The 27876-nt window shown below is 42.9% G+C and overlaps 1 protein-coding gene across 2 annotated transcripts in view; it reads right to left on the reverse strand.

The window, feature by feature from the left end:
* The window catches only part of FRMPD4 (FERM and PDZ domain containing 4), a 556500-nt gene that overhangs the window by 15351 nt on the left and 513273 nt on the right, over window positions 1-27876 (reverse strand). For both annotated transcript variants that reach the window (XM_007455060.1, XM_007455059.1), the window contains 6 exons: window positions 24111-24215; window positions 21442-21549; window positions 16211-16342; window positions 11012-11131; window positions 4820-4956; window positions 1385-1511 (listed from right to left, as the gene is read on the reverse strand). In XM_007455060.1, the coding sequence (XP_007455122.1) occupies window positions 1385-1511; window positions 4820-4956; window positions 11012-11131; window positions 16211-16342; window positions 21442-21549; window positions 24111-24215 (729 nt within the window). The remainder of the gene's footprint in view (window positions 1-1384; window positions 1512-4819; window positions 4957-11011; window positions 11132-16210; window positions 16343-21441; window positions 21550-24110; window positions 24216-27876) is intronic.

Below are 27876 nucleotides of genomic sequence, written 5' to 3' on the forward strand. Positions count from 1 at the left end.
ATATAATTGTAGTTTAGAACCAATCATCCAGCCGACTTCTTTCAAAAATCCAAAGCACTTTGCAAATTGATTTGAAATCAAACCACTCACTCTTAACTAGAAAAAAAATGACCGTTATAGAAGGACAGTGATAGACAGACTGATCTTAGAGCAGTTACCCAAATTATTACAAAACCAGTGGGCCAGGCTTGGAAGAAAATCACACCAAGTCAATTAAAAGAAAGTAGCTTTGGGCAAGTCAGAACTGATACTTAGAACATCCTGACCCATGACATCCTGCTATATTTCCATAAGCTGAATGCTTACAGAAACTGGGAAGTAAGTCAAAGGTGGCTGATAGTGTGTCAAGGTTGATCACATGTTTAAAAAAGTCATTGGGGGTGAGGAGGGAGCAGAAGTAAGTATGTGTTAGCCAGTAAAAAGGACTTAAAATCAGATACTAAGACCAAAGAACTAGCCACACAAATGATTTGTATTAGAGTCACACACGTTTCCATGGCTGATATCACTGAGAAACTGTTCTTGGGTTGTCAGACTGCCTCCAATTTTATAGGTCCCGGATTTTAAGGCTCCTTCTCTTTCTGGTTCCTGAAACCCTGCGCTTTTATTATCAATAAACATAACTCTCTATTCTGACCAACAGTATATTTTAAAATGTCCTTTGTATCTATTTTACTTGATTAAAAAAAAGGAGATTTTCACACTAATGATGGTGAATGACAGAACTAAGTTTATCTTCTAAAAGTTAAGATTTAATTTAGTGGTTGTCAGTTGGGGGTGACTGTGGCAGAATTCAGAGACATTTTTGTTCGTCACGATTGAGGGAGTGGGCGCTACTGACATCCCACGGGTAGAGGACAGCGACGCTGCTGAACAGCACACAAGGCACCGAACAGCCCTTCTTCTCCAACGAAGAACGATCTGGTCCCCAATGTCAACAGAGCCAAGGTAGAGAAACCTTGGCTTAATTCGTGTGGCATCTAGTCTGCAGGGACCCTTACTGGCTGCTGTGCACTTAAGCTGGTCTGAGTGGTAAGCAAAAATATGATGAAAATATGAAAATATTTTGCAATTCTATCCTCTAATCCCAAGGTCTCAGAGGCTTTGCAAGGTTCTCCTGCATGCACACGTGAACGCACACACAATCCGTACAATAAGGAGTCTGTAGCTTACAAGGAATAAATAGGCCTCCATTAGAATACTTATCTTTCACTTAGTCTTAGAAACATGTTAATAGTTAAAAAAAAGAAGGTTATATAGCGTTACATCCTCTGCAAATCTGGTGCTAAGTATTTTATTCACGGGCTAATTTTAAACGTTTAAAAAAATGTATGCAAGTCTCTCTTTTTAAAATCCATTTTCTATTAAGATGCAAATGGGATACCTTTTTACCGGGTGGTACCAAGTTTTGATTTGCTTTGACAAGGTGTGAAAGTGCTTTCTTGATGTTCTTCTCTTTCATGCTTTGCAGCACAGCAGAGGGAAGAAAAGTCTCTAATCCCCATTCTTTTCTGCAATAAAGAGCATATCTTTAATTTCACATTCTTGTGATGATTAGATATCTAAGACAAAATGGCACTCTGATGTTTGTTGGAACAAATGAACTCTTGGTAAGGCAGGAAATGGAGACAAGTCCCCAGTTACGGAAGCAACTTTTAATTTATACTCAGGAAACATACTATGTGATCATTAATCCATAGGTTTGCATTTTAAAAGAAATATATTCTTCACTCTCCAGAGAGAAGGCTAATGAGGCATTTGGTACCAATGGAAATTGAACAGACACTTTATCCAACCCACCTCTGAGTCTCTTAGAGTTCATTCACATATCTGAGTTTGTACTTCTAACACCGATTTCTCTCCATCCCTTTGTTTATTCCCATTGTCACCTCTCCCTGTCTGTCTGCCCATGCTCTGTCTTTCTGTCTTCTCTTAGAAGGATGAATATAACTCCTTCATGCTCCCAAACCATTCTTTCCTCCCCCTCTCCCTCATCAATGGTGTCCTCCAGAAACACACAATTCTCTTTTCTCCCACCCAGATAGTATCTATCTAACTCCTTCCGTCAACATTTCTTGCTGAGGAGGGGAGGGGGTTGCTGCTATGCAGTCAGGGCAGGGTTCAGGACCCTTAAGTATGCCTGGTACTGACAGGGAGATGCAAACATCACTCATAGGTGTGGATATACAAGGAAAAAAAACAACAAATGGGTCTGGGTTAGTATATTCTTGCCAAGAGCCCAGGTTCCCAACAGTGACTACAACCCTATCCTAGGAAGGTTCCATATTTTGAATTCTAGGAAATTGATCCTGATTGGTCATGTGCCCAACCAGAATCTTCTAAATTATGTGAAGACTTTCGAGAAGGTTCTGGTTATTTCTCCGGCTCCAGATCCTCTCTAAAGAAGGGTAGGAAGACAGCTTTCCCCCACTTGACCATTCACACCCTTTTCACTAGTTAAGATGGTGTTTCTTGTGATCACTGCTTTCTTCCTTCTCCTTCTCCTCAACTCGTACTTACTATTTTCACCCATCATTTGGCACTCCTTATGGGGTACCCTGTAATTCTACTTGTATCATTATTTTACATCATTACTTTTCACAAATTCTTCCAAGGTTAAGATTATAATTTACAATATTTTCTTTTCTCTTAGTATAAAGACAGGAAGCCCCCTACATAGGAACCTTCAAGTTGCAAACTTTCAAAGATGCGAACGTGCGTTCGCATCAACGTCAGGCGTGAGTGAAATGGCAGCTGGCCCTCCATCTCCTACTGCTGATGACCCTTCAGCTCTACCATCTCCCACCTCGTCTCCCTCCTCCAGTCAGTAAGTCTTCTTGCCTGTTCACTAGATGCCAGCCCCAAAAGTATGCCAGCTGTTGTACTGTACTCCTGTACTTTTCAAGGTACTGTACTGTAAGATTAAAAATGTTTTCTTTATTTTTGTGTTTGTTTGTTTTTTATGTATTGTTTGTGTGAAAAGTATTATAAACCTATTACAGTACAGTACTATATAGCCGATTGTGTTAGTTGGGTACCTAGCCTAACTTTTTTGGACTTAGGAACAAACCGGATTTAGCAATGCGCTCTCAGAACGGAACTCGTTCGTATGTAGGGGAATTACTGTACCACATAAAATGCTCAATGAATGTTTGTTGGGTGAATGAATGAATTAATGAGAACATTAATTAATCATCATAGACTCTTAGGCAAGATTCTCAGGCAAGCTAGTTATCTCTGGAAGTTTTTGATTGTACCACGCTCAACCTGGTAAAATGTGGGTACAGAAAGTAGGAACAGAAATGCATTTTGGTTGTCTGAAAATCATCTCAAGTTGTGCAGGCCACCTTTTCAAGTGGGATCCGGTTTCATCTGTTCCTAAGATCCTCAGAAAGGGGAATGGATGAGGGTGTGAATGGATCCACTCAGGCGCGAGACCTCTTTGTGAGCCGAATCTCTCTCGGGCTCCAGTCCTGGCATGTGTGGCAAGAGAGAAAGAGACAAACCATCTGCAAAAAGTAGTGCACTGAGATTGGAAGGCCTGGGGTTCTCAAACTGCACACAAGGATCTGTCCCTAGGCAGTGACAGGAGAACGGAGAGTGGCAAGATCAGGAGCACTGGGGGTCAGCAACCTGGAGCTGCTCTCATCTTCCCAAACGCAGGCTCGCAAACCCACCGAGAAGAAGCCATTTCACTCCGTGGGGGTCGACCTGGCGCTGGGGAACCCAGAAAGGCTTTACAGGCAGCCCATGGGAAGCTTCTCTGGGATGTGGAGTTTTAATCAGCCATACGCCACTTGGAGGTGGAGACAGAGCAGACGCTAAGGCCTGTAGTGTTAGGTGGAGATGAGGCTTCAGCCCCACCATAAACTTTGAAACATGAGTATTTCTTTTTTCTTAGCATTAGAGCTGCCAGGATTAAGAAAATGGTGGCTGCTTTAGGCTACTGGATCCCCTTCCAACAGGAAGCATACAGACTGGGAGACAGAGGGTTCTCTTTTAAAGGATGACTCTTATATAAGCTCGTCGACTGAAGGCCACATAAACTGCTTTTTTCTAAGAAGAGGGGATCTTTTCTGGCTAAAGAGGTAGTATACTGCTGTTGTAAACGCCATATTCAGCAAGAGAAGGCATCTATCTTCCGAACAGCATTTGATTCATGAAACAAAGTTTGTGCGGCATCCTTTCCCACGCCGTCGCAGTTCTTTATTACAACTACCATCCTTCCTGATTAGGACTCAAAGAATTACTTTGTATACTGCATTTTGATCATCTAAAAGTAATCTCTGGTTATGCACACCATTTTCTAAACACAGGCCTTCAAATGATCACACAACCGATAGCGCGATGTGGAGTCCCACCGCCTGTGTTCGAATCCTACCCCCTCTAGTTAATAGCCAGTGTGACTCAGGCAAGTTATTTATTTAACCGTCTGTGCCTCGGCTTGCTCATCTGTCAAACCGAGCTACACTCCTACTGGCTTCATAGGGAGGTTTTGGGAATCAAACAGCTTAATGTCTGAAGAGTGCCGAGACCAAAGCTTGCTTTAGAACCAAGTTCATTTAGGAATTTAAAAATGTATGCTTCATTTTAAATGTGACCCTCAATTTAACCACAATTCTCTAAAGGTGGACTAGGTAAGAAATGGTGTCCTCCACCGAACACGAACAGAGTATTCATATATTTTTGCCTCTGGTTGACACATGCTCTGCCACAAACAACATCAATTTTGGAAATAGACACACACATCAAAAATACCCTTGGGCATTAAGGAGGCAGCATCTTTGTCTCCGAAATGGCTCCGAGGGTCAACACTTACTCAATGTACTTGAGGGAGATTTTCTGCGTTTGCTTGGTGGTCACGGTTGCGATGTACATTTGCAACGCCGCCAGCCGCAGGGCGATGTCGTATTTCAGCTCCGGTCCAAACCGCTCCTGAACGACGTCGTTACAACTCTGAAAAGAGACCAGCAGAGGGCGCAGCTTGTCAAAGGATGCACTGCGTTGCCTTAGAGGGACAGGTGACAGGCGTTTCCCCACTGTCCCACCTTCACTTCCAAGGCAAGGGGCTAAATGTGGAAATATTTTCACCGCTGCTTGGAACCGAGTCAGTATTTAAGTGCACACACTAACACAGAGACCACACAAACATTCAACATTCAACATCACGAGCGAGTTGCTATTTAAATATTTAGCTTTTTGTAAAAATAATGAGGGATTTAGGAATGGAATTTCCAAACACAGGTGCCACGACTGAACACGTGAAGCCCTAGTAGCATGATGTGGCTTCTGTGGCTAGGCTGCCGGGATTGGAATCCTGGGTTCCAATCCTCTTTTTCCACTTTAAGAGGAACGAATCCTCTTTCTCTACTTTCACTGTGTGACCTTGGGCAAGGCCCCTCATTGTTCTGTGCCTCACTTTCCTCTTCTTTAAGTCGGAGATAATACCTCCCATTCGCAGGGTTGTGACAAGGATTAAGTGAGTTAACAAGCCCTCAGAATTCCATCTGGTCAATTGGAAGCACTCATACATGTTTAGAGCTGTCATCATCAATGTCACCCGCTTGCTGTCATCCAGAGTGGTTTCGGGGAGGTAGAATGAGCAAGGTGATGGAGAGCAGCAGCTCTGGACCTACACCTGCCTCGGGGCCCTGGCTTTACCAACGGCTACCTCTGTGCATAAACTTCAAGCAGTTTACTTCGCTCTTGCAGCCTCAGTTTACTCATCTGTGCAATGGGGATTCATACCAACAACTTGGCCGGAGTGGAGAGGGTGGTGAGGATGAGGTGAGATGCACGCTTTGTCACAGCGCCTTGGCGCACTCAGTGGAGGGTGGCTCTTGAAATCATCAGTCCGTTCCAGTGGTGACTGCCCCCACCGAGACTTTGAGGGAGTCTCTCAGCTTTAGTTTGTTCACATGTAAAAGGGTGACACCTACCTCACAGGGTTTGGGTTGAGCATCAGATTGAAGAGGCGCTGAGAGGGTACTGTAACGTGTCAAGCCCTCCAGGACCACAAGTGAAGGGTCTGAGGGCGCCATTCTCACTCCTGCACGGAGCAAACACTGAGCCGAACGTTGATGGGAAGCACGGTGCTGCTTAAGTGTATTCTGCATATGTGTTTACTTATTTTCGTTATTGGAAACTAGATTCTTGGGCTAGAAAATATATTTAGCCTCTTTCTCCCTTCTTTATTCTTTGCCTTGTCCTCAAAAGATTTCAAATGAAAAACCATATCAGGATTTGTTTGGCTCCTTTCTGAGATAAGTACCTTTACGACCACTTCATGTATTGATTCTAGTAAATGGGAACATGTACCCCATACGGTTTCTGCATACAGTATTTGCTCTTCGGATACGTCCCCCTGGGACCCTACCTGCCTGCTCTGGGTGCCTGCCTCTCAGCCCATTCCTCAGCCCCAGGAGTGAAGCCACATTCCCTTCCCTCCATCCTTCACATGGTTTTCCACCTTCGTTTTTCCTTAGAATCCTACATCTATCTGGATTGCACTGTACTCCTGTTGGAAGTGGGTCCGATTAGAGGCAGGAGACAGGGTGGCTCTGAGGGAAGCTGCCATTTTGTTTTGCTAGTCTTGGGTTTACCAGTTATTTCCAAGAGCCCAGGGTTGTCCACAATGGGGTACCAGGGGTTTGAGGGTCCAGATAGGGTCATTTTAGTCTCGTGAGGGATGAGGGTGGGCAGGTCTCTTAGGCCATAACACGCACTCGAAGAACCAGTTTTTCGATAAACCATTTTGACACATCACTTTCTTCGAGGACTGCTATTGCATGACAGATTTAAAACAGGGTTTTAGCATAGAATTTAGAGACAAAAGCTCCAAGTTGTATCTCAGGCCCTGTCAACTACCAATGAAATGACCTTGGACGTGGCACTTCATCTCTCTTGAGTCTCAGTTTTCTTTTCTGCAAAAAAAATGGGCTAACAACAGCTAGCTCTCAAGATTGCTAGCATACCTGCGAGGATGTTTCATAAAAGGGAGTGTGCTTTATAAAGGTGACTCATCACTATCACTTGTCCTCAGAGTTGCGACTGCCGTTGTTTTTTCCCACTCCTGTTATACCCTGTATTTAACCAGACTTCTGAGTGGATTCTTTTGTCAAGGTGATTAGTCACTTAATTACATTATATAATTAGTTAAGACTGATCCCGGAGAACTAGTGTGATGTCTGACTTATATATATCTTTGGTACAAATTATGCATTTATTACTCTCAAGTACATTATTTAAAATACAGTTATACACACAAATGGCGGTCATTGTTTTGCTAAACAGAGGTCTCGACAGACTCTGCTTTAGACCTACAAAAATTCATTTATAATGAATATGTGAGACATTAAAAAGGAAACCAATACTGCTAAAGTGTTTGAAAACATTTTGTAGCCTTATCATCCTGTTTACCAATTGGTTTTAACCATCGTTGTTTTAAAAGACGGTGGACAGCTAAATGTCAGCATAGCTTATTATAATTATGAAATAGAACAGTCCGGATTATTAGGGTTTACTGTTATTATATGTGCTGAAATCTGTAAAATACGTCATGGTCCATTAATGGCTAGGAGATTCTTATACATTATCACTATCGAAACCTCTGCGGTCATTGTTATGGCTTGTCAATGGCCACTGCCCTCATTAAGAGCCCACTAGGCGGAATTGATTTTTGTCTGTGTAACGTGATAGACATCGTTTCTGTTTCCTCTCTTGTTCTCCAGGCTAATTTTATTGCATCTTTTTAGTACCTTAAAATCAACACTCGGACACAGCACCATTCGCAGGCCCACTGACATATGCTACACAGGTATGTCATTTTAGACCTACTGCACGTTCTGTGATACAAGGCATTTTGAGACAGAGGGTCTGAGTCCAAGAAATTTTCATTTCCTATTCTCAGTGGAGGATATATGAGATGATGCTAGGTTCATTTTGGCCGCTATCGCCCACCATAACATGGCTCCCCCCTTCCTCCCCCAGTGCTGGCTACTCCTTGAAGGGATAGCTAATCCACCACCTGTGCAACACCCAAGCGGGGAAAGCAGAAATGTCTTTGGTCTTCAGCTAGTCCCAGGGCAAGAGCCCCGGACAGGTTTTCCTGTTCTCAGGACAGTCCCACAGGTAGAAAAGATGTGTCTTTTGAATAAGAAAGATTTCCATGAACTGCATTAGATTTGAGCAAACACCTTAAGTGCTTAGCACTACTCCTGGGCTACTTAAAAGGTCTCTCCTCCCCAAGACAAACGCAACCGGGCTCTTCTTTTAGAAATGCAATGGAATTGTGATGTTGCAAACAGAAGCCAAGTAAATGGCTTTAAAGCATCATCTTGTTAATGGGATGAGTACATAATTATAGAGAATGACAACTGAATGCATCTCGCGCTCTACAGCCACACGCTGATGGGCACCTGTAACTACTTATTTGCAACTAACAAGCTAAAAACATAGCACGTGACATGAGTTGCCATGGCAGAGACCTGGGTTGGTTCTCAGAAGGAATATGGGAAGATGCAGTAAAAGATCAGCTGCGAATCAAGCTGTCCCGTGCAGTCAGGTCTGGGTTACCTGGCCTCTGGGGAACAGGGGATATTGTAACCCAGGTAACCAAAGTTTAACATTTAAGCTCATTGTTCTGGGTAGAAAATGGAGTGAAGTGTAGTGCACATTTCTTTATTTGATAAACAGGGTATATGGGCAGGATTTGCCTTTTTCGGATGACTCCGGGTTATTTTCATAAACAGTAATCATCCTTCTGAGTTGTAAATACCACAGTCTCCTCCAAAGACCACTGAGGTGGGGAACATTTAACAGGCCTTTCCCTGAGTGCCCCCATCTGCTGGAATGTTCTAGTATGTTCTGCTTCTTTCTCCTCCCACTTAATTTCTGTTCTCCAGGGCTTATTGCCATTTAATTTATGTCACTGTTCCTAATCTCGGACATCTATCTTGTCTACATCTCTCTGCCATCTTCTGTTTTCTTTTCACACCCAACTTTTTAAAGATCACAAAGGCTTTGAAATCTACAAGAAAATACTGAGAACAGTAAAACAAATACCAGTATATCAACTACCCAGAGTTAACAAATGTTTCTTTCATTTTTCTTTTTCCTACGTTCTTTGCTTTTTATTTCTTACTTAGGGCTCCAGCAACCTTTGGCTTATACATATATCCCCCAGCCAAAGAGAGCATTTTTTTTGGCCTTACTCTTGTGTTTTCTGCTTTCTTTGTGGGGGAAGGTTACATTAAGGTTTACAACCTCTTTGAGTAATTCTAATGTAGATGCTTAAGCATTAGGTAAGTGGGCTCTTACTGTTTAATGTGATTATATTGGGAATTTAAGTAAGAGTATTGGGAAGCAGTTATAGAGAAATATAGGAACATCGCCTAAATATCCAGCAGATAAATTCCCTTTGGGATAAACAGCAAAGCGTCTCATTTCTGGAAGTCTTGTTTTTTGAAAATTATATCCCAGAATCAGATATAGACAGTCTGCAAAAGATATATCTTCTTAAAGTTTTACTGCCTTGAAATGAATAATTCCATTACAATGAATATTGTAATATTGTATTTCAGAACAATCTAAGCACCAAATAAATGAATAAACTAAGTAAATAAAGAAATTTACTTATTTACAAAATAAGTAAATAAAGAAGAAGGGAAAACTCTTTCTTACAGGAGAATGCCAACAAATAACTGAAGAAGAAATAATGGAATTAGACAAATCATCATTTTCAACCATCGCGATAATATTTGGGCAAGAATCATCAACGAATACTGAAATGAACAGGCAAAAGGATAATGAGAGTTGCAAAGTGACTTTCCACAAATTACTTATTAACTATAAAAGGAAAAGTGGTAACTTCTGGAGAACATCAATTAATATGAATGTTGACAAGAGTCACTGTGAACCTTACCACGAAGGGGACAAAATGACATCACATGCCTCCTGATACGATGCACTAAGGAGGGCATGGAGTCATTCATGTTGTTGTTCTGCCCCCAATGCAGAGCCTCAATCTGGTCATGAGAAAACCCCAGAGAAACCCAAATTGAGAGGTTTCTACAAAATAACTGATCAGCACTCCGCAAAACCGTCAATATCGTGAAAGTCAAAGAAAGGCTGAGGCATGCTCCAGACTGGAGAAGACTAAAGTAACATGCCACCTAAATGCAAAATGAGATCCTGGAGTGGACCCTATCCCAGAAAAAACTGATATAAAGGACCTTTTTGGGACAATGGGCAAAATTTGGACACAGACTGTATATCCAATAATGGAAATGGATCAGTGTTAAATTTCCCCATTTGGTTAATTGTATAATGATTACATTAGAAAATGTTCTCATTACTAGTAAATATACTGACATATTTCGGGGTAAATGAGCATGGTTTTGGCACCTGACATTCATGTGGTTTAGGAAAAAAATCGTGTGTGATGGGGGAAGGGGAGGACGTGTGCACACACTAAAGATAGGGTAAATGTAGTAAAATGGTAACAACTGGTGAATCTGGGTGAAGGATATCAAAGAGCTCACTTACTACTCTTGCATCTTTTTCATAAGGCTGAAATTATTTCAAAATCAAAAGTGAACATTTAAAAAGCACCATGGAACCTCACTCAATATTTTGTAATCACCTATAGGGGAAGAGAATCTGAAGAATATATATATATATATATATATATATATATATATATATATATATATATATATATACATACACACACACACACACACTGCAAATAATCATTTAGTTTCTTTTGAACTAGAAGATATATATATATATATAACTGAATTGCTGTGCTGTACACCTGAAACTAACATGATATTATAAATCAACTATACTACAATAAGAAAAAAGCACCATGGAATCCTTTTATAATACATTGAGCTTGGGCTGAGGCACGAAGAGAGAGAAGATCCCAAATGAAAGAATTCAGGGGGGAAAACCCCCAGTTAATTCATCCCACAATGTTAATAGGAAACATGCCCTGGTTCTCACGTACCTGAACATACAGATACTCGAAAGCAACTGGATCTCGCCTTAAAAGGTCAATTGGATCCTTTGGGACGAAGCTAATTCGGAAAAGACATCTCATCTTATGCGAGCTGGGCCTCTGGGTCACCTAGAAGAGCAGACCAATGACAAGAATCCTTCAGTGCTGGCAGAAAGGGCTGAGGGGCAGAAGCAAAGGCAGCTTTCTTTGGACACTGAGGAAGGAAGCGGTCGAGGTTCTTTTAGTATTTGTCATACATACTCATTCCCTGAACACTGCACAGACCTGTGACCTAGGTCACGTTCACCCAAAGCAGTCCCTGAAATGAGGGACTTCAATAAGGAACTGCTCCCAGGAGAGGCCAGGGAGGGAGTGGGGGAAGCAGGTCAGACAGGAGAGGAACCTGCTCAGGTCAGCCCAGCAGGGGTGGCTACAGGCTGTCCTGAGGGAGACTCTGGTGGGAAACTTAGGCCACGGAGCCCCTGAGATCACAGGTAAGTCACTGGTTTCGGGCTGTCCCAGGGGGCTGTGAATTTCCAGGTATGGACAGGATGGGCGCCAGCAGTCAGAGGGCAGTCCTCTCAAGAAGATCTGCAGATGCTGGCTGTTGTGACAGTCCCACACTCAAGCGAGGCTGGGGGTAGGGGGCGCAGAAGGGGACCCGGGGATAGGAGCACAGAGACTGGCCACTACAGTTTATTACTGTGTAACACTGCTGTGGGTTTTTTTCCTCAATTAGACTCCAGAAGGACAGTAGCAATGAAAGCATGACAGTGGCAACTTGGATGACATCCAACTAGAAAGCAGGAGGACAGAAGTTTTGGCCCGTTCACTAAATTTGGAGTCCACAGGTTTCCAAACTACCCAAATTTCTGCTATCATGATTTGTCCAAATTGTTCAAAGGGGCTTAGAATACACCACGGGTCCTTCAGGGTTAAGGACCATGGATCATTCTGAGTTGCTTTCCTTTTCCCCAGCACAGTATGTGCCAACTACTAGGTCTTAGTTTCTTAATTCTTTTTGCAACAAAGGGGAATCAATCAATGAACGGTAGGTGCTTCATACACAGCTGAATGAATGAAAGACACTGGACTTCAAGAAAGAAGGTAAAAGAAAAAAAGTAAAAAAATAACAAACAGAAAAAAGATTAAAAAAAGAAGGTAAAAGCTCTTCAATTTCCCTTAAAGAGGTCAGTGCGATGAAACTAAAACCATGCAGCAGGAACCCACACGGTTGTTCTACTTGTAGTTTTGTGCACTTGGATGTACTTTGTGTGTGTGTGTGTGTGTGTGTGTGTGTGTGTGTGGTATGTGGGCCTCTCACTGTCGTGGCCTCTCCCGTTGCGGAGCACAGGCTCCGGACACGCAGGCTCGGCGGCCATGGGTCACGGGCCCAGCCTCTCCGCGGCATGTGGGATCTTCCCGGACCGGGGCACGAACCCGTGTCCCCTGCGTCGGCAGGTGGACTCTCAACCGCTGCGCCACCAGGGAAGCCCCTGGATGTACTTTTTAATGCGCTTGCATGCAGTTTCATGTACTTGTAACTACTTTTATGCAGGGGACAAACCTGGCAAAATAAAAATGTTTGTGAACTGCAATTTAAAAGTTCAAAATAGGGAGCTGCCTGGTGACCTAGTGGTTAGGATCCTGGGCTCTCACTGCTGTGGCCCAGGTTCAATCCCTGGTCAGGGAACTGAGATCCCACAAGCCACGCAGTGCAGTCAAAAAAAAAAAAAATAATCGAAATAAAATAGTAATAGCTTTATTGAGTTATCGGAGTGCACATGCACACACACACTCTGAGAGTTTACATTGCTAACTTTGTTATATAGAAGAATTTCAAGGGGAAAACACATCCCACGTTTAAAGGTATACTGGGCATCCTGAGAAGCAGTACACTGAACCAGCTTTCTGTCTGTGGACAGGATTGCAAAGCTGAGTGAAGTCAGGAGCCCATGGGATCCGGGCTGCTCATCACTGGCTGACAGTAAAGCAAACCAGGAAGAAGGATGCGTGGGACTCTAAGAGACCCGGGGTGCTGGCAGGGCTGCTGGTGAGTGTCACAGTAACCTAATGGTGTTTTGTCAGAAGGTCCTGTCTCATGTCAGAAAGTCAGAGATCATCTTATCTCCGGCTCCTTTAATTACACGTTAGACTCTGTCCTGAATTTTCCATAAGCCTCCTTGGGTTTATTTTTATCATTAGTAGGTTACACTAGTTTTGGGAAATAAATGAATGTAATGCGAAAACATGCTTTAGACTCATTAGAAATGGCAGTCCATGAGAATAACAGTCTCTAAAACAAGCAAAAAACAATTTCTTGGAAACTTTAAGTAGTATGTAATAACAATGTTACTTTCTAGACAGAAGTTTAGTGTCAAACTGTCAGAAATTCAGGTAGAGTCGCTTAAAAGTTCCTTGGGTGTTCTCATCACAGTTAAATGTTTTAAAATAATTTTTGTTATTGGACAAATTCCTTATACTTACTCCCCAGTTCTATCATGCCTATAAATATTTCATGGGTCAAATTTTTCATATGTATTGAATTCAAAGGCATATAGCTCGTTTGTTTCAGGATATTTAAACAGTTTTCTAGAGACAATACTTGAGTTTTAGCACTTTGCTTTTCGTTCTGATTAAAGACAAAACAAAGCCTCTTCTAGAAAGATAAGGGAAGAAGCATTGTTAGAGGCTTTTTGTTGCCTTCTAAGTTTTTTGTTTTGTTTTGTTTTGTTTTTTGGGTTTTTCGTTTTTGGCGGAGACGCCCCGGTTCCCTGACCAGGGATTGAAGCCGGGCCACGGCAGTGAAAGCGCTGAGTCCTAACCACTGGACTGCCAGGGAATCCCTCTAATGTTTTTTTTTTTTTTTTTTTTGAAGGCATCATTACATTTATTTTTGGCCCTTTATGAGTCCTACCACACCAGGCCCCCCTCCTCCCGCCTCAACCAGCCCCACGCATTCCCACGTGTGGCCTGGACCCGAAGGACTACAACTCCCGGCAGGCTTTGCAGCAGGAGCCTGTAGCCAGGGTCTCCTGGGAAAAGTATTGCAGGTGGGCTTCACCAGCACGCTAATTAAAAAGGCCAGTAGGGGAGAGTACATTAAGCTCTGATTAGGAGATACTGGAGGAGGTAAAGCAAAAAGACGTGGAGTTTATTCTTGGCCCTTAGGGAAAAGGAGTTTTGACCTTGCTGCCCGCGGAGTAGGAGGGTGGCCAGCGCCAAAAGTCCTGATGGAAGAGAAAGCCGGAGGTTGAAACTCCTCCTCTAATGTTTTAAAAGAAGTCTAAAAATTGGAACTCAATCCGGAATGAGAAGTTACCATTACCTGGCATCAGAAGAGACTTTGAAAGAATCTCTGTCCCGCTAAATCAGCATGAAGCTTTCCCATAAAGGGTGGGTGGTAGGTAGAAGTTCAGGGGGAAAGTAGAAATAGAAATATCAAAAAGTTGTGGGTGGTTTCATTAGACTCATAGTAACTGGCTGTCTGCCCACATCCCCTTGGCATTTACTGCTCCAAGCTGAAGGCTATTTACTGCAAACACCTGTGACATCTGCCAGCACAGGGCAAACCAGCAAAGCCAGGGAGCAGTTGTCCTTCGGAGAAGCCCACCCCCATCCATGGACAGGATGTTAGCGTACAAAGCCCCAGCCCCCTCGCCCTCGAGTGGGATACCTCTGAGGCACGTTCTCTGCTGGTTCCCTGTGTCCCCAGCAGGATTGCGCTCCAGCTGCCCACAGTGGAAACTGGCCTGATTACACACTCTTAATTGGCGTCCCCATTTTCCCATTTCCCCTCCCATTCCTCTCCCAGTATTTCCTGATAGCGCCTCCCAAATAAACCACTGACATCCAAATCCTTGTCTCAAGGTTGGCTTCTGGAGGAACTCAGAGCCAAACGCTGACCTTTCACATGTGGGATTCTGTGTATCAGGGGTTGTTCCCCTATAACAAAGAATAAACAATCATCTGTTTCCAAGCGTGTTTTGGCACAGGTTAAAATAATAAACAATTAGCTGTGATTTAAAATATGAATAGGTAGGGCTTCCCTGGTGGCGCAGTGGTTGAGAGTCCGCCTGCCAATGAAGGGGACGCGGGTTCGTGCCCCGGTCCGGGAAGATACCCCATGCCGCGGAGCGGCTGGGCCCGTGAGCCATGGCCGCTGAGCCTGCGCGTCCTAGAGCCTGTGCTCCACAACGGGAGAGGCCACAGCAGTGAGAGGTCCGTGTATCGCAAAACAAAAAAAAAAAAAAAAAAAAAAAAAAAAAAAATCAATAGGTAGATTTAAACGTGATAAAAATAAAAGGTCAAGTTTAGAGAGAGGAAATGAACACAAATGATAACTTTGCAACAAATTCATTGCATCCAGTTTTACTAAATTGAGAGAGTCAGGGATATCTGCGGGACCTGACATGTAGCTTTTAATTGTGTGACAACCAAAAGGCAATTGAGCGTGATGACACTTTCTGCTACTCCATCCGTCTGGGGGTGACTTGACTCCCTTGCCTCTCCTCCTGGTGTCCCCTCATGCCCCCCTCCATAACCTCCCCTCTTCAGTGAACTCTCCTACATAAGAGGAATTTGTTGAAATCCCTTATACATCCAACAAAGACCCTGCTTGTGTGGAATCACAAGGAAAGTCAGGGTGCTGTGCTGAATTCAGCAGCCAGGCAACCCGCTTGTCTCCCCCGAGAACAGATGGGGGTGGCATCTTGGTGACCAGGAGCTGGGACACATTGGTGGGTCACATATTTACAGTGGGCACGATGGGGCAGGGATTTCAGGCTTCCTAAAACAGTCTGAGGTAGGTACCCGGAACTTAAAAGAATGAAATATGATTTTGGCTTAATTTAAATAATTGCAGAAAGCATTTCCTTTTAATAGTTTCTAGAGATCAATTATCAAAACAGGTGAACAAGTCATTACCATAACATAAAATATAATTCTGCAGAGCCATATCCCCAGTGAGTCACTGCTGAGTCTTTGACAATTCTGTTTGCGAGATCAACTGACAGTCTATGAAAAATTGACAAAAGGGAAACATCACCTTGAGGTGTAAAATCCGTTATGAATGCCGGCGCTTCCCATAGTGGGGCTGCCCAGGGCTGTGGGGAAGGTGTTTTAAAGGATTCAAGCACAGGGGAGCTCTGGGCAGGGCAGCCTCTGCTCTCAGGGGCAGCACGGGCACTGGGGGCATAATTCACACACCTGAGTTAGGGTCTCCTGTTCATGAAGCAAGAGCAGCTTCGTTCCGGCCCCTTCCATCCTCTGCTCCAGCATGAGGGAGAAGTGTTCGATGCCTTTGATGGAGAGTTTCTCTTGAAGGGTTAGGATGACATCCTTACAGAGGAAACAGACAAGATGCGATCAAAATCAAGGCAGCCCTTTTGTAGATTCCACATATAAATGAACTTATATACAAAACACAAATGGACCCACAGACACTGAAAACAAACTCACGGTTATCAAAAGGTAAAGAGGGAAGGGATAAATTAAGAGTTTGGGATTAACATACACACACCACTATGTATAAAATAACCAACAAGGACCTACTGTACAGCACAGGGAACTCTACTCAATATTTTGTAATAACCTATAAGGGAAAGGAGTCTGAATATATATGTAACCGAATCACTTTATAGAGCCTAGCAACAGATTGTGCAGTGTAGTTAGCTCAGTTCCCCTCCTTCTAAATGGGGTGGCAATTAAACCACCTCTGAAAGTGGTCTACATGCCTGCATGCCAAATCCAGTCCCCCACCTGTTTTTGTAAAGCAAGTTTTATTGGAACCCAGCCTCGCTCATCTGTTTATGTATTGGCTGCTTTCGTGCTCTGCATGGGCAGACCTGAACTTGGTGGCAGTGGAGGCTGTGTGGCCTATGATGCCTAAATTATTATATTTGCTATCTGGCCCTTTACAGAAAAAGTTTGCTGACCCCTAGCCTACCCCTCTGCAAGAGCACGTGGTAGTGGTGAGGAACGTGGGCTCTGGAAAGAGCCTGGCTTCTGCCCTGACTCTACTTCGTATTAGCTGGCAGCTTAAGGCAAGTTAGTTAACTTCTAGGCACCTTAGTGTCCCTGTCAACCGGGGATAATAACAATACCTGCCTCAGAATAGACACCAGGACTAAATGAGTTCATATACAGACAGCATTTATTACAGCACTGCTTGGCATACAGTTAGGGCACCATATTGATAAAAGAAATTTTCACATAATGAGGTATGGGGAAGTCATTCTGGCTTATGCATGAGTTAACTTGAAGTTTGTTTTTTTTTTTTGGCTGCACCAGGTCTTAGTTGTGGCATACGGGCTCATAGTTGTGGCATGCATGCAGGATCTAGCTCCCCGACCAGGGATGGAACCCGGGCCCCCTGCATTGGGAGCCTGGAGTCTTACCCACTGCACCAACAGGGAAGCCCCAAGTTAACTTGAATTTTATGCTAATTTGAACAGTCCGTTTGTGGCCTATCAAACATTGTACATCTGCCTTAATTATTTTTTTATTATTATTATTTTTAAAATTTCTTTATTTCTTTATTTCTTTTTGGCTGTGTTGGGTCTTTGTTTCTGTGCGAGGGCTTTCTCTAGTTCCGGTGAGCGGGGGCCACTTTTCATCGCGGTGCGCGGGCCTCTTACTGTCGTGGCCTCTCTTGTTGCGGAGCACGGGCTGCAGACGCGCAGGCTCAGCAGTTGTGGCTCACGGGCCCAGTTGCTCCGCGGCATGTGGGATCTTCCCAGACCAGGGCTCGAACCCGTGTCCCCTGCATCGGCAGGCAGATTCTCAACTACTGCGCCACCAGGGAAGCCCTGCCTTAATTATTAAAGAAAAGGGCACATTGACCAGAAGTCAAGAATGTCCACGTTAAAAATAAAGATTAAATGGCTCCCTTCCTGGGATACCAATGATGGTCCTGTTTCGATGATAAGACTCCCTTCCCAGGTGCCAAGGTCATACTGACTCGCTGTGTACATGCTGCTCTAGTTTTTTTGAAATCCTGAAGAAACGTGTTCCTGACTTGTTTAATGTTCTCTTTTTCTGACAAGATATAAAACTGTGCTTGAAAACCATGCTTTTCTGGAGCAGTTTCTCAGAGTAATCTGGGAAGCTGGCTTCCGGGCTACAGTCCTCAGTTTGGCTGAAATAAAACTCTTTTCTATTCTTATTATTGATTGTTTATTGATTATTTTTGTCGACAATGATGATATACATATATTAGCTTTTATTTTAAGTCTCCAGGGAAGGTAGAGTGAGCAAGCTTTGTCAGCAATCCTTCACAGGATTAAACATTTATGATCAGAAAGGTGTTCTATACACAAGGACAAGTGGACTGCAATGTAAACAAATGTCCTCAACCATTACTTTTTTCATGTACTTGAAAACTAGTAAGTGACCTCTCTTCAAAGATAATTAATACTCAGATGCTAAAATCCCACAGAGCAACATTTGGCAATTTCTGGAGACATTTTTGGTTGTCACAACGGGGCTGGGGATGCTACTGGCATCAAGGAATTTTCTGGTCCAAAGGATCGACAATGTCAAGGGAGAGAAACCCAGCCATACATAGAAGTTTTTTTTTTAATTGCTCTTTCTGGGGTTTTGATTCTTCCCCGTGGACCATTTTCAACTTCCTCTGGCTCCTTTAAAACAAAGATCCCCATACCTACCCACCACCAAAAAAAATCATTCAACAGAAATTCCGTGACTATACTGAATTTCATAAAAAGATTGTTTCATAATTTTTGCTCAAGACCCAGAAAAGAGAAAAGAAAACCAGCCTCTGGGTGGCAACACATATTTTATAAAACATTCTCCTGAATCACCAGGGAGGACATGTGCTAGCAATAGTGTTTTCCAATTGTGACTCTGTAAGCAAGAATTTTGGCAATTTTTATTAAACAGCATCATATCCCTTTCATACCTATACTATTTCCAGTTTACGCCTCCCAGTCTGCATCTCTGGTGATAATGAGGCTGTGAGGCACAAGCTAAGACAGCTTTAATTTCACGTGGACGCTTTGCATTGCTCCCCATCTTGTCATTATCATCTGCCATCCTCAGGGAAATCAAACTTAGTCTGGGGCAGGTTCCTATAATGAAGAGGCCAGAGGGAATTAACAACAGGGCTTTCTTTTAAATTTAGATTTATTTCTGTTAAGAAATGCATTCAAGTCTTTACCTATATCTTCAGATGGGTAAGGGCTCCAATGGCAAGGAGCTCTTCTGACGAGTTGGTATCACAGAACAAGCCACAGTACCAGAGGGAGTTGAAACAATGTAGCTCTTTTGGGTTAGGTCAGGGGTCTTCAAACTAGAGCCTGGCCCCTTCGTTTGGAATCTGGCCAAGGCCATTCGTTTACATATTATCTGTACAGTGAAGGATGAGTCTTGCCTGGAGAAAGGTTTGCCTCTTTGCTCCTGGCTCTTGGGAGGTAACCTCTAAGCCCTTGGAGTATCCTGCCTGATAGAGGTGGCTTTGTTCACTGAGTGGTGGGAGGGGCGCGTGGGGTGTCTTGGGCTACACTGGATAGTCTATGCTAACGATGGGATTCATGGTGGGGACCATGGACCATGTGGTATCAGCTCACCTCTGGAGGGGCAGGGTGCTAAGGTCAGCCACACAGGTGGCCAGCTGTGTCTAAGTGGACAAGCCCCAATAAAAATTCTGGACACCAAGGCTCGGGCGAACTGCCCTGGTTGGCAGTACCCCGCGTACACTGTCACACATCAGTGCTGGGAGAAATAAGCACTGTCGGCATGACTCCCCGGGGGAAGATGACTGGGGGCTCTCTGCCTGTAACTGCGAGGATACCAATGTGCTGCTTTCCGTGAGTGCTTCGAGTGAATTGTTAAAGCTGAGGGTGGTCTTAAGGACCTCCTGAACCCACCTGCCTCTGGCTGCTTTCATGAGACAACAACTGAGTTGAGTAGCTGCAACAGAGAGCAAATGGCCCACAAAGTGGAAAATATTTACTCTACGGGCCTTTCCAGGAAAACTTCGTCGACCGCTAAGTTAGTTGATCGATACTTGGAGTAACATCTCCCTATAAATTGATTTTGAGTAGGAATAAAGGAAAAGGGCTTTTTCAGTCATCACCATTTAAAATTAGCAGTCTTGTACAAAGGAAGTTAATATTTCATCTGGAATGATTTAAGGATAATTTAAATGTTCCCTCATCAATCTAATATTGTCTGCTCTATTACCTGCTAAATCACGACCTATTTCAAGCAATTCAGAACAAGCTGCTTGTGGTATCATGGCAATAAGAATGCACAGTGAGTTGGCCTTGGCGGAAATAATTCCACTCATAAGGCCTATGCTGATTAATTTTTAAAAAATGAGAATTAGGGCTTCCCTGGTGGTGCAGTGGTTGAGAGTCTGCCTGCCGATGCAGGGGACACGCGTTCGTGCCCCGGTCCGGGAAGATCCCACGTGCCGTGGAGCGGCTGGGCCCCGTGAGCCATGGCCGCTGAGCCTGCGCTCCGCAACGGGAGAGGCCGCAAAAATGAGAGGCCCGTGTACCGCAAAAAAAAAAAAGAGAGAATTAGAGGTTGACTATTGGTAGACGTTTTTTAATACAAAGTTGATATTCTCTTGATACATTATTGTACAGATCATCACTAGGTACCTTTTTTTTGTTTTTTAACCTCAATAAAACCCTTTTTATTGTGCCATTTGAAGAAAGCCTATTTTAGGCTGATAGAACATTAGGGGGCAATCAATTTCTGAACACACCTTTGTCCAATAAAATAGAGAATATGCACTTTTCTTCCCCAGGAAGGAAACATGGGGGTAAAGAACCCATACGCTTTGTTATACCAGGTGAGAACTCATTAGGTAGAACTCACCTGTGGCTTTGAAGTAACAGGATTGCTTTGTGACTCTTCCTTTTCACCCCTCTCCTAAAAGTACACCTCATTTCTGCCTTTTTATGTTATCATTTCCATGAAACTGGTTACAGCAATTGAAAGTAAATGTTATCTTTACATTATTCTATCCCTTGTTTTTTGCTGGACACCAAAGTAGCAGATACTCAATTAACATCTAACATCTTAATCATCTCTGTGGATAACAAGGCTGAGAAATCATGCTAGCTTTGGGCAGGGTGCCAAGCCTTCTTGGTGACAGTCACACTATTTTAATTAGTTTTCAGCTGTATCAAAATGACTAGCCCTAGTATCTCATGACTGATAGCATATTATATTGTTTTGCAACACACACACACACACACACATGCAGAGCAGGACCTTGTTAGTTTAAATTTTTTGTTTGGGTTTGTGTTTAAGTATTCACACACTACCTTATTTGGAAACAACCAAAAAAATCTCAGAAATAAACAGATAGTTCTGAATGAAGGTATAGCCGCACAAGAGTCACAGTGGGACTTCCATGCCGTACCTGGCAGTGTCCAGGTACACAGTTCAGCGGGTCCTCTTACCTTTATGGAGGTGGTGCAGTCAAAGCGAAACGATTTGGTCTGCCCATTTTCCAGATAGACTTTCAGGACGTTTGGCATAAAGAGAAGTGAATTATCCTTAACAGTTTCCTATTTAACAAAAATAAAAAATAAAAAAAGAGGAGGGGGTGTAAGTCAGTTCAATTAGGATTCTGCCCTTTGTAGAAGCAGCATATATCTGCAATTTATTCTAATCACAGCATAAAAAAATAAAAAATCAAACTCCCTAAGGCCAACCAAAGTATCCCTTTGGTGATATCTGAGTTCAGCTGTTCATAGCAAAATTTTTCTCTTCTAGCTACAAATAACTCAGCTGAATCAACTAAAAGAAAGTTTCCTGTCAGAAGATCGATCAGATGAGTTTTTTTTTTTTTAATTTAAATCAAGGTTTTCCATTAGAAAACGCAATGACAGGAATAATACCTTTGTAATTAGACCACAATGTTTGGGACCACAAGGCCAGACTTTAGCAGAGCAGCGTGTCTTAAACAGAAAGAGGACCGGCAATGATGATGTTTCACATGATGCCTGTTGGCAGGGGTCATGATGGCGAATCACAAGCATTAACAAGCTTCAAGTTTAAAGTAATTTTGTGAAATGATTTTTAACCCATTTCGAGATGTTCCTCAAACTCCAAGGGGATATATGAGGAACGGGTTAGTGTGTTAAAAGAATAAAACACTGCCTGTAACAAACAGATCACTTAAAAATAAGTCAAAAAGAGATGTCTGAAGCACAACCAAAAGTAAACAAAAGACACACATTCCTTTGAACTTTCTCTTCAACTGGAAGTGGGGAGAGACGAAAGGGGGAGCAGGAAGGCAAGCTGGGTGAGTTCCACGAACACGTGGTTGGTCGTGAAGTCACAGGAGTGGAGGGGAAGTCAGCGATCATGAAAGTGCTAAGTCGCTTGTTTTACAGATGAGGAAACTGAGAGGGGACGGCCAGAGATTTGCTACCGTCCTACAGCTGGTCCATGAGCATTCAGTCCCTAAGTATGTCCGAAACAGGCTCATGCCTTTCGCTTCCTGTTTCTTTCTCTGACTCCCCTCCCCTCCTCTCTACTCCTGAGGGCTTCACACACGACTTTCCTGCTGCCCAATTCACTGAGTTAGTGCGGCTCCAAGTCCAGAAGGAAGGCCACACAACGACTCAGAAAAGCAAGAGGAGACCGGAAAGGAAGCCGGTCACAAAGGCTGAGGGGCGGACAGCAGACTGAATGTCCCTGCCACGCTCAGGCCTGTGGTGAGGCCACAGATGCTGCAGGAGATGATCGACCCCCAGAGCTGTCCCCACACACCAGCTGCTTTTTATCCAGGGACAAGGGGAAGCTGCCACAGCAGCTCCTGGAATCATATTCTCTCTAAAGATGCATAAACTGATTGCCCAATCTCATGCTCAGAAGCTTGAGAAAAGATGAGGTAAGTTTCCCACGACCTTCTGTGTCATGGTCATTCCTCTGGGACTGGAACTAACAGCCTTAAACTGGGACAGTCTTGTTCTGAAATGATAATTATGGTAACTCTGCGTCCAGAGTGATGGGGATTCACCGAGAGGAACAGAACAGACCGTGGTGTGAAAGGGGGCAGAGGGGATGGGGTGGGACATGGCCATTGGGAGGACAAGGCCACAGCTAAAATGTACATGGGGCAGCACAGCCTTAGGCCCCATCCCACAAACATCATAACAGTTTGATAGACTGGCCAGTTAAGCCCCTGGATTCCGAGTGGGGCAGACGCAGGTCAGCAAGTTTTGGCCAGAAGACACTTGGCACCATGAGTGCCTTGCCCAGGATATGCAGGCCTCTAACTGCAAATTCAAATCCAGGACCACCCTGAGGGAAGAGTCTGTGGCCCTTAGCAAGTATATCACGGATGAGATTTTTATCCCTTTGAGTTTATTTAAACAACAAAACCTCGACAACAAAAGGTGGCATTTCAAAGGTTCAAAAAATATGAGCACCCTGGACAGTAGCTTGCTAAAAACCAAAAATACTAGGCTATATTTTTGGGGAAAAAATTGAAAATAAGCATCCTATCAATGTTTGCATCATTCATTCTGAAGACCAATTATGTGCCTGAGTAATCATGATTCCTATCAAGACCTATTGATTGGAGGTGTGGGCCGTATTTCTTCACTCCTGGTTGCATATAGGAAACTTTCCCCATCATTTTAACTTCTTTCCATTTTGATTAGTTGAAAGAACAGAGACATTTTATTTTGGATAAGGAAAACCTCAGGGGAAACCCTTCTCAAAATACAGAATGGGCTGTTATATGGAAGAATGCGTAGTTGGCAGAATGGGGAGAAATAGGTGCAAGTTTCAAAGAGGCATATTCTACTCAACATGAGGCAATGTCAAGTGATCTCAAATCAAACGAACTCCTTTGTAAAGTAGTGAAGTCTCTAACTCTGGAAGCATTCAAGGAAATACCGGACTACTATGTATTCTGGGTTTGTAAGAAGGAATACAGCTGGCACAACCTGGCGATCTCTCAAGCCGTCTACAATCCTGAGATTCGACACCCCTGTGAAATCCAACAACCAATTCTGAACTGATCATTCCAGCGGGGTGACTGGCTCTGCTTAGTGCAAAGCCCCTACACCTCAAGGCCTCTCTTTGAGTCACCAGCGGGTGTCTGTCAACTCACCGACACTTGGCCGTTGATGATGACCTCCTCGGAGAATCGCACTTTGACTGGATTGGACTTTAACCTTGCCTTTTTTGCAGCACTAATAAATGCTGATTTGGGAGACTAGAAAATAAGAAAACATTTGATCTGATTATTGGTAATGTAAGGTCAACCTTGTAAGAATTGTTTCCTATCTTTATCCTCCCAGATAGTTAACATTTTTGCTAAAAAGTGTTTGGTGCATGCCCAATTCAAGGACTAAATACAAATCATGGATGCAGTTGAAACCCTGTTATGCTCATCAAGCAATAAGTTTGATTTAGCCACCAGACCAGAACTATAGACAGCATGTTCCATGTTCTTACTGAGCACATTTCCAAGGACCTTTTAAAATGACAGTTGTGGAAGTACATAAATCCTGCTTTCAACACGGAGCTTTGGGTACCATGCAGAAGGTTAGGTGGTAGCCAAATCTCATGCTGGGTTTATGACAAGTTGCTCATTAGTTATGTATCTTAACAAGGTGGAGAAGAGCCACTGATAGTTCTAAAATGACTGATAATCCTACTGTTACTCACATTAATGGTGTATGGGCACGTGAGCAGGTAAGGGTACACACACGCACACGTGCAAAAGCTCCCACGCTTTACGAGGCCAAAACTTGAGTTTCAGCCTCTTACTGGTAACCTGTGATCCTATAACCTTACTTAGAAGTGAAAGGTAGAGAGGAGACCTTGACTTAGAAGTGAAAGTCAACTGAGTCGCTTTGCTGCACAGCAGTAATTAACCCAACCTTGTAAATCGACTATACTTCCATAAAATAAATAAGTAAATAAATAAGAAATAATGTCAGAAAAAAGGTCGACTTCATGTTCTGCCTCATCTTCCAGGTCCTCTGTACTGTCTTTCATTGGAAAGAGGGGCTGAGGGATTCGGTTGGTCTCCCTCAGAAATGGGAAGGACAATGATAAAACCTGCTTAGAGGCTGTGATCTTGGTCAGCTGCCTTCATCTGAGAATCAGCCTCACTGCACAGTTTTAACAAAGCCTGAGGGGAAGGGAACTCATGTGGTAGGTGAGCTCCCTACCATGTTGCAGGCACCATCTGTTTATTTTGAAAAAGAACTGCATTCTCTATTGAACCTAATATAGAGGTAAATATTTAGCTTGAATCATACAACTGCAATTTTATAGATTAAAATGGTCAAATATTGGAAACGGCACACGGTTCAGCCTAACGTTTTTCATACTATACAGTTCTAAGAGATTGAGGCTGTTGTGTAAAGAATGCTAGGAATTGACTCTAGAATCAACACAGAGGTTCATCCTCCTGTGTATTGCATTAATCTCAAAGCACAGAAGCCAGTTGTGGTGTCCCATACTTTGAATTTCAAGTAAAATGAAAACAATAAAAGGATTCCCATCTTTGTCAAATACAAGTATACTGGAGATCAATTTAAAAACAATATGATGGAATGGATAAGTTAAATGTGGTCTAGCCATACAATGGAATACTATTCAGCCACAAAAGGAATGAAGTTCTGATACATGCTGCAACATGGATGAAGCTCGAAAACATCATGATAAGTGAAAGAAACCAGACACAAAAGGCCACACATTGTATGATTCGATTCCACTTATACGAAATGTCCAGAATAGGAAAATTCTGTCTTTATGGAATAGAGACAGAAAGCAGATTAGTGGTTGCCAGGGGCTGGGGAGGGCAGTGAGGAGAATGTGGAGTGACTAATGGGTATGGGGTTTCCTTTTGGGGTGATGAAAATGTCCTGGAACTTGATAGTGGCAATGGCTGCATAAGATTCTGAATGTACTTAATGCCACAGAACTGTACACTTAAAAATGGTTAAAATGGTAGATTTACGTTATCTGTTATAACAAAACAATCATTGTTGGAAAACCCCATGATAAAACACGTGGATGTGTATTCCTGGGTGGAGTTTTGCCTTAATGCTCAGAAAATCCTGTTATTTCAAAAGTTCCCCTGTGTCTTAAGGGCGGCATAGATGGATGCTTTGGCCTCCAGAGTTTCAATTCTCCCACTTATGCAAGATGTTTTAAGAGAACGGCTGCCCTTTAAAAACAAAATGAAACAAAAATCCAGAACAACTCTGAATGGCTCCTCAAAAGAATAGCTTTGAACATGCTCAACGTGACTTTTAAAAGTCCTACTGCAAAGCTGAAGTCATGGGACAGGGATGTTCTCTTCAGTACCGTAATTACAGGCCAAGCTTAGTCATGACGAATGAACAAATCATACAGTAGGGAGTTCATTTGCTTTTGACATGCCATTTTTTAGCTGAAGGGAAAACATTATTCTCCTGTAATGATTTTAAGCAGGGGATATTTACGTTGGCACAATGCGTTTAGCTCAAGGGAAGTGGCTGTAATAAAGCTACCCAGAACAGACACTGCTAATTAGATGAGATATTTGAATGCAGTAACACCCCACTCCCCCAGCTTTGTTTGGGAATGATGTATTTCACATGTGTTCAGTGTGCCAGATACTGAGGTTTATTCCTCTATGCATCTGAATTTTAAAATGTGATATTTTACCTTATTTTTCTAAAATGTTACATAATGCCTTGCCTCAACAAAAAATATATTTAACAGAATGTAGTTTCTATGCATCTCATTTGATGTATAATCTTAGAATGCAGTGATGTTCCTATGGAAGTACATAGGGTTATTTGCCCCTAAAGTGGTCCCATAGAGCAGAACTGGTCAAGCTGGGGATGTTTGTCTCTTCTGCCTGTAGCTATTGCATGCCCGCTTCTTGGAGCCTCATTCCTGAATTTATTTCCCAGGCCCTAATGACAAACCTGGCAATCTAGGAAAACCAGGAAGAAAACTAGATAGCCAAGGTAGTTAAGTAAATATTATTTTATACATATTTTGAAGTCAACAGACCTGGGATAAGAAGAATCTAAGAATCCATACAAGTTGCATTTTTCTTGTTCTGGATTTGTGACTATCTCATATAACGGACATACATTTTAAAAATTACTTTTTGATGATAAAAACATTAGCTCTACAAGTCTGAAGGTTACTGAATTAGAATCAGTAAAGTAATGGCTTCTTCCACTGGCTGGAGTTACCTCTGGTACATGGGGTATGCAAACCACTCATGACTGCAGTTTTGACTCAGATCTCTCTTTGTCGCTAAAAAATATACAATGTGCACCACCCAAAAACCTGACACATCAATTCCTGGCAACCTGCCGACCAATAGGTGCTGATCACAAGCACTTCATATCCTGTGGTGGAAATGACAAATAATTACTATTTCGAATAATCAGATTTTCCGGCTGTTCATTAATTTTAAGATGAAAAGGCCTCTAATCAACCCCTGCACCTCTTTCCAAATTCGCTGTTGCTAAGATGGCCACGATAGATGGCTGACATGCTCCTGATGCTCTTAGAAGTCATTAGAACTTAGTTTGAAACAAAACTACAGACATAAGATAAATTTCTCAGGGTATATGCTACCATACGACCCAGCAATCCCATTACTGGGCATATACCCTGAGAAAACCATAATTCAAAAACAGTCATGTACCAAAATGTTCATTGCAGCTCTATTTACAATAGCCAGGATATGGAAGCAACCTAAGTGTCCATCAACAGATGAATGGATAAAGAAGATGTGGCACATACACTCAATGGAATATTACTCAGCCATAAAAAGAAACGAAATTGAGTTATTTGTAGTGAGGTGGATGGACCTAGAGTCTGTCATACAGAGTGAAGTAAGTCAGAAAGAGAAA

The sequence above is a fragment of the Lipotes vexillifer genome, unplaced genomic scaffold (assembly GCF_000442215.2).
Source record: "Lipotes vexillifer unplaced genomic scaffold, Lipotes_vexillifer_v1.1 scaffold431, whole genome shotgun sequence".
NCBI classification, from domain to species: domain Eukaryota; kingdom Metazoa; phylum Chordata; class Mammalia; order Artiodactyla; family Lipotidae; genus Lipotes; species Lipotes vexillifer.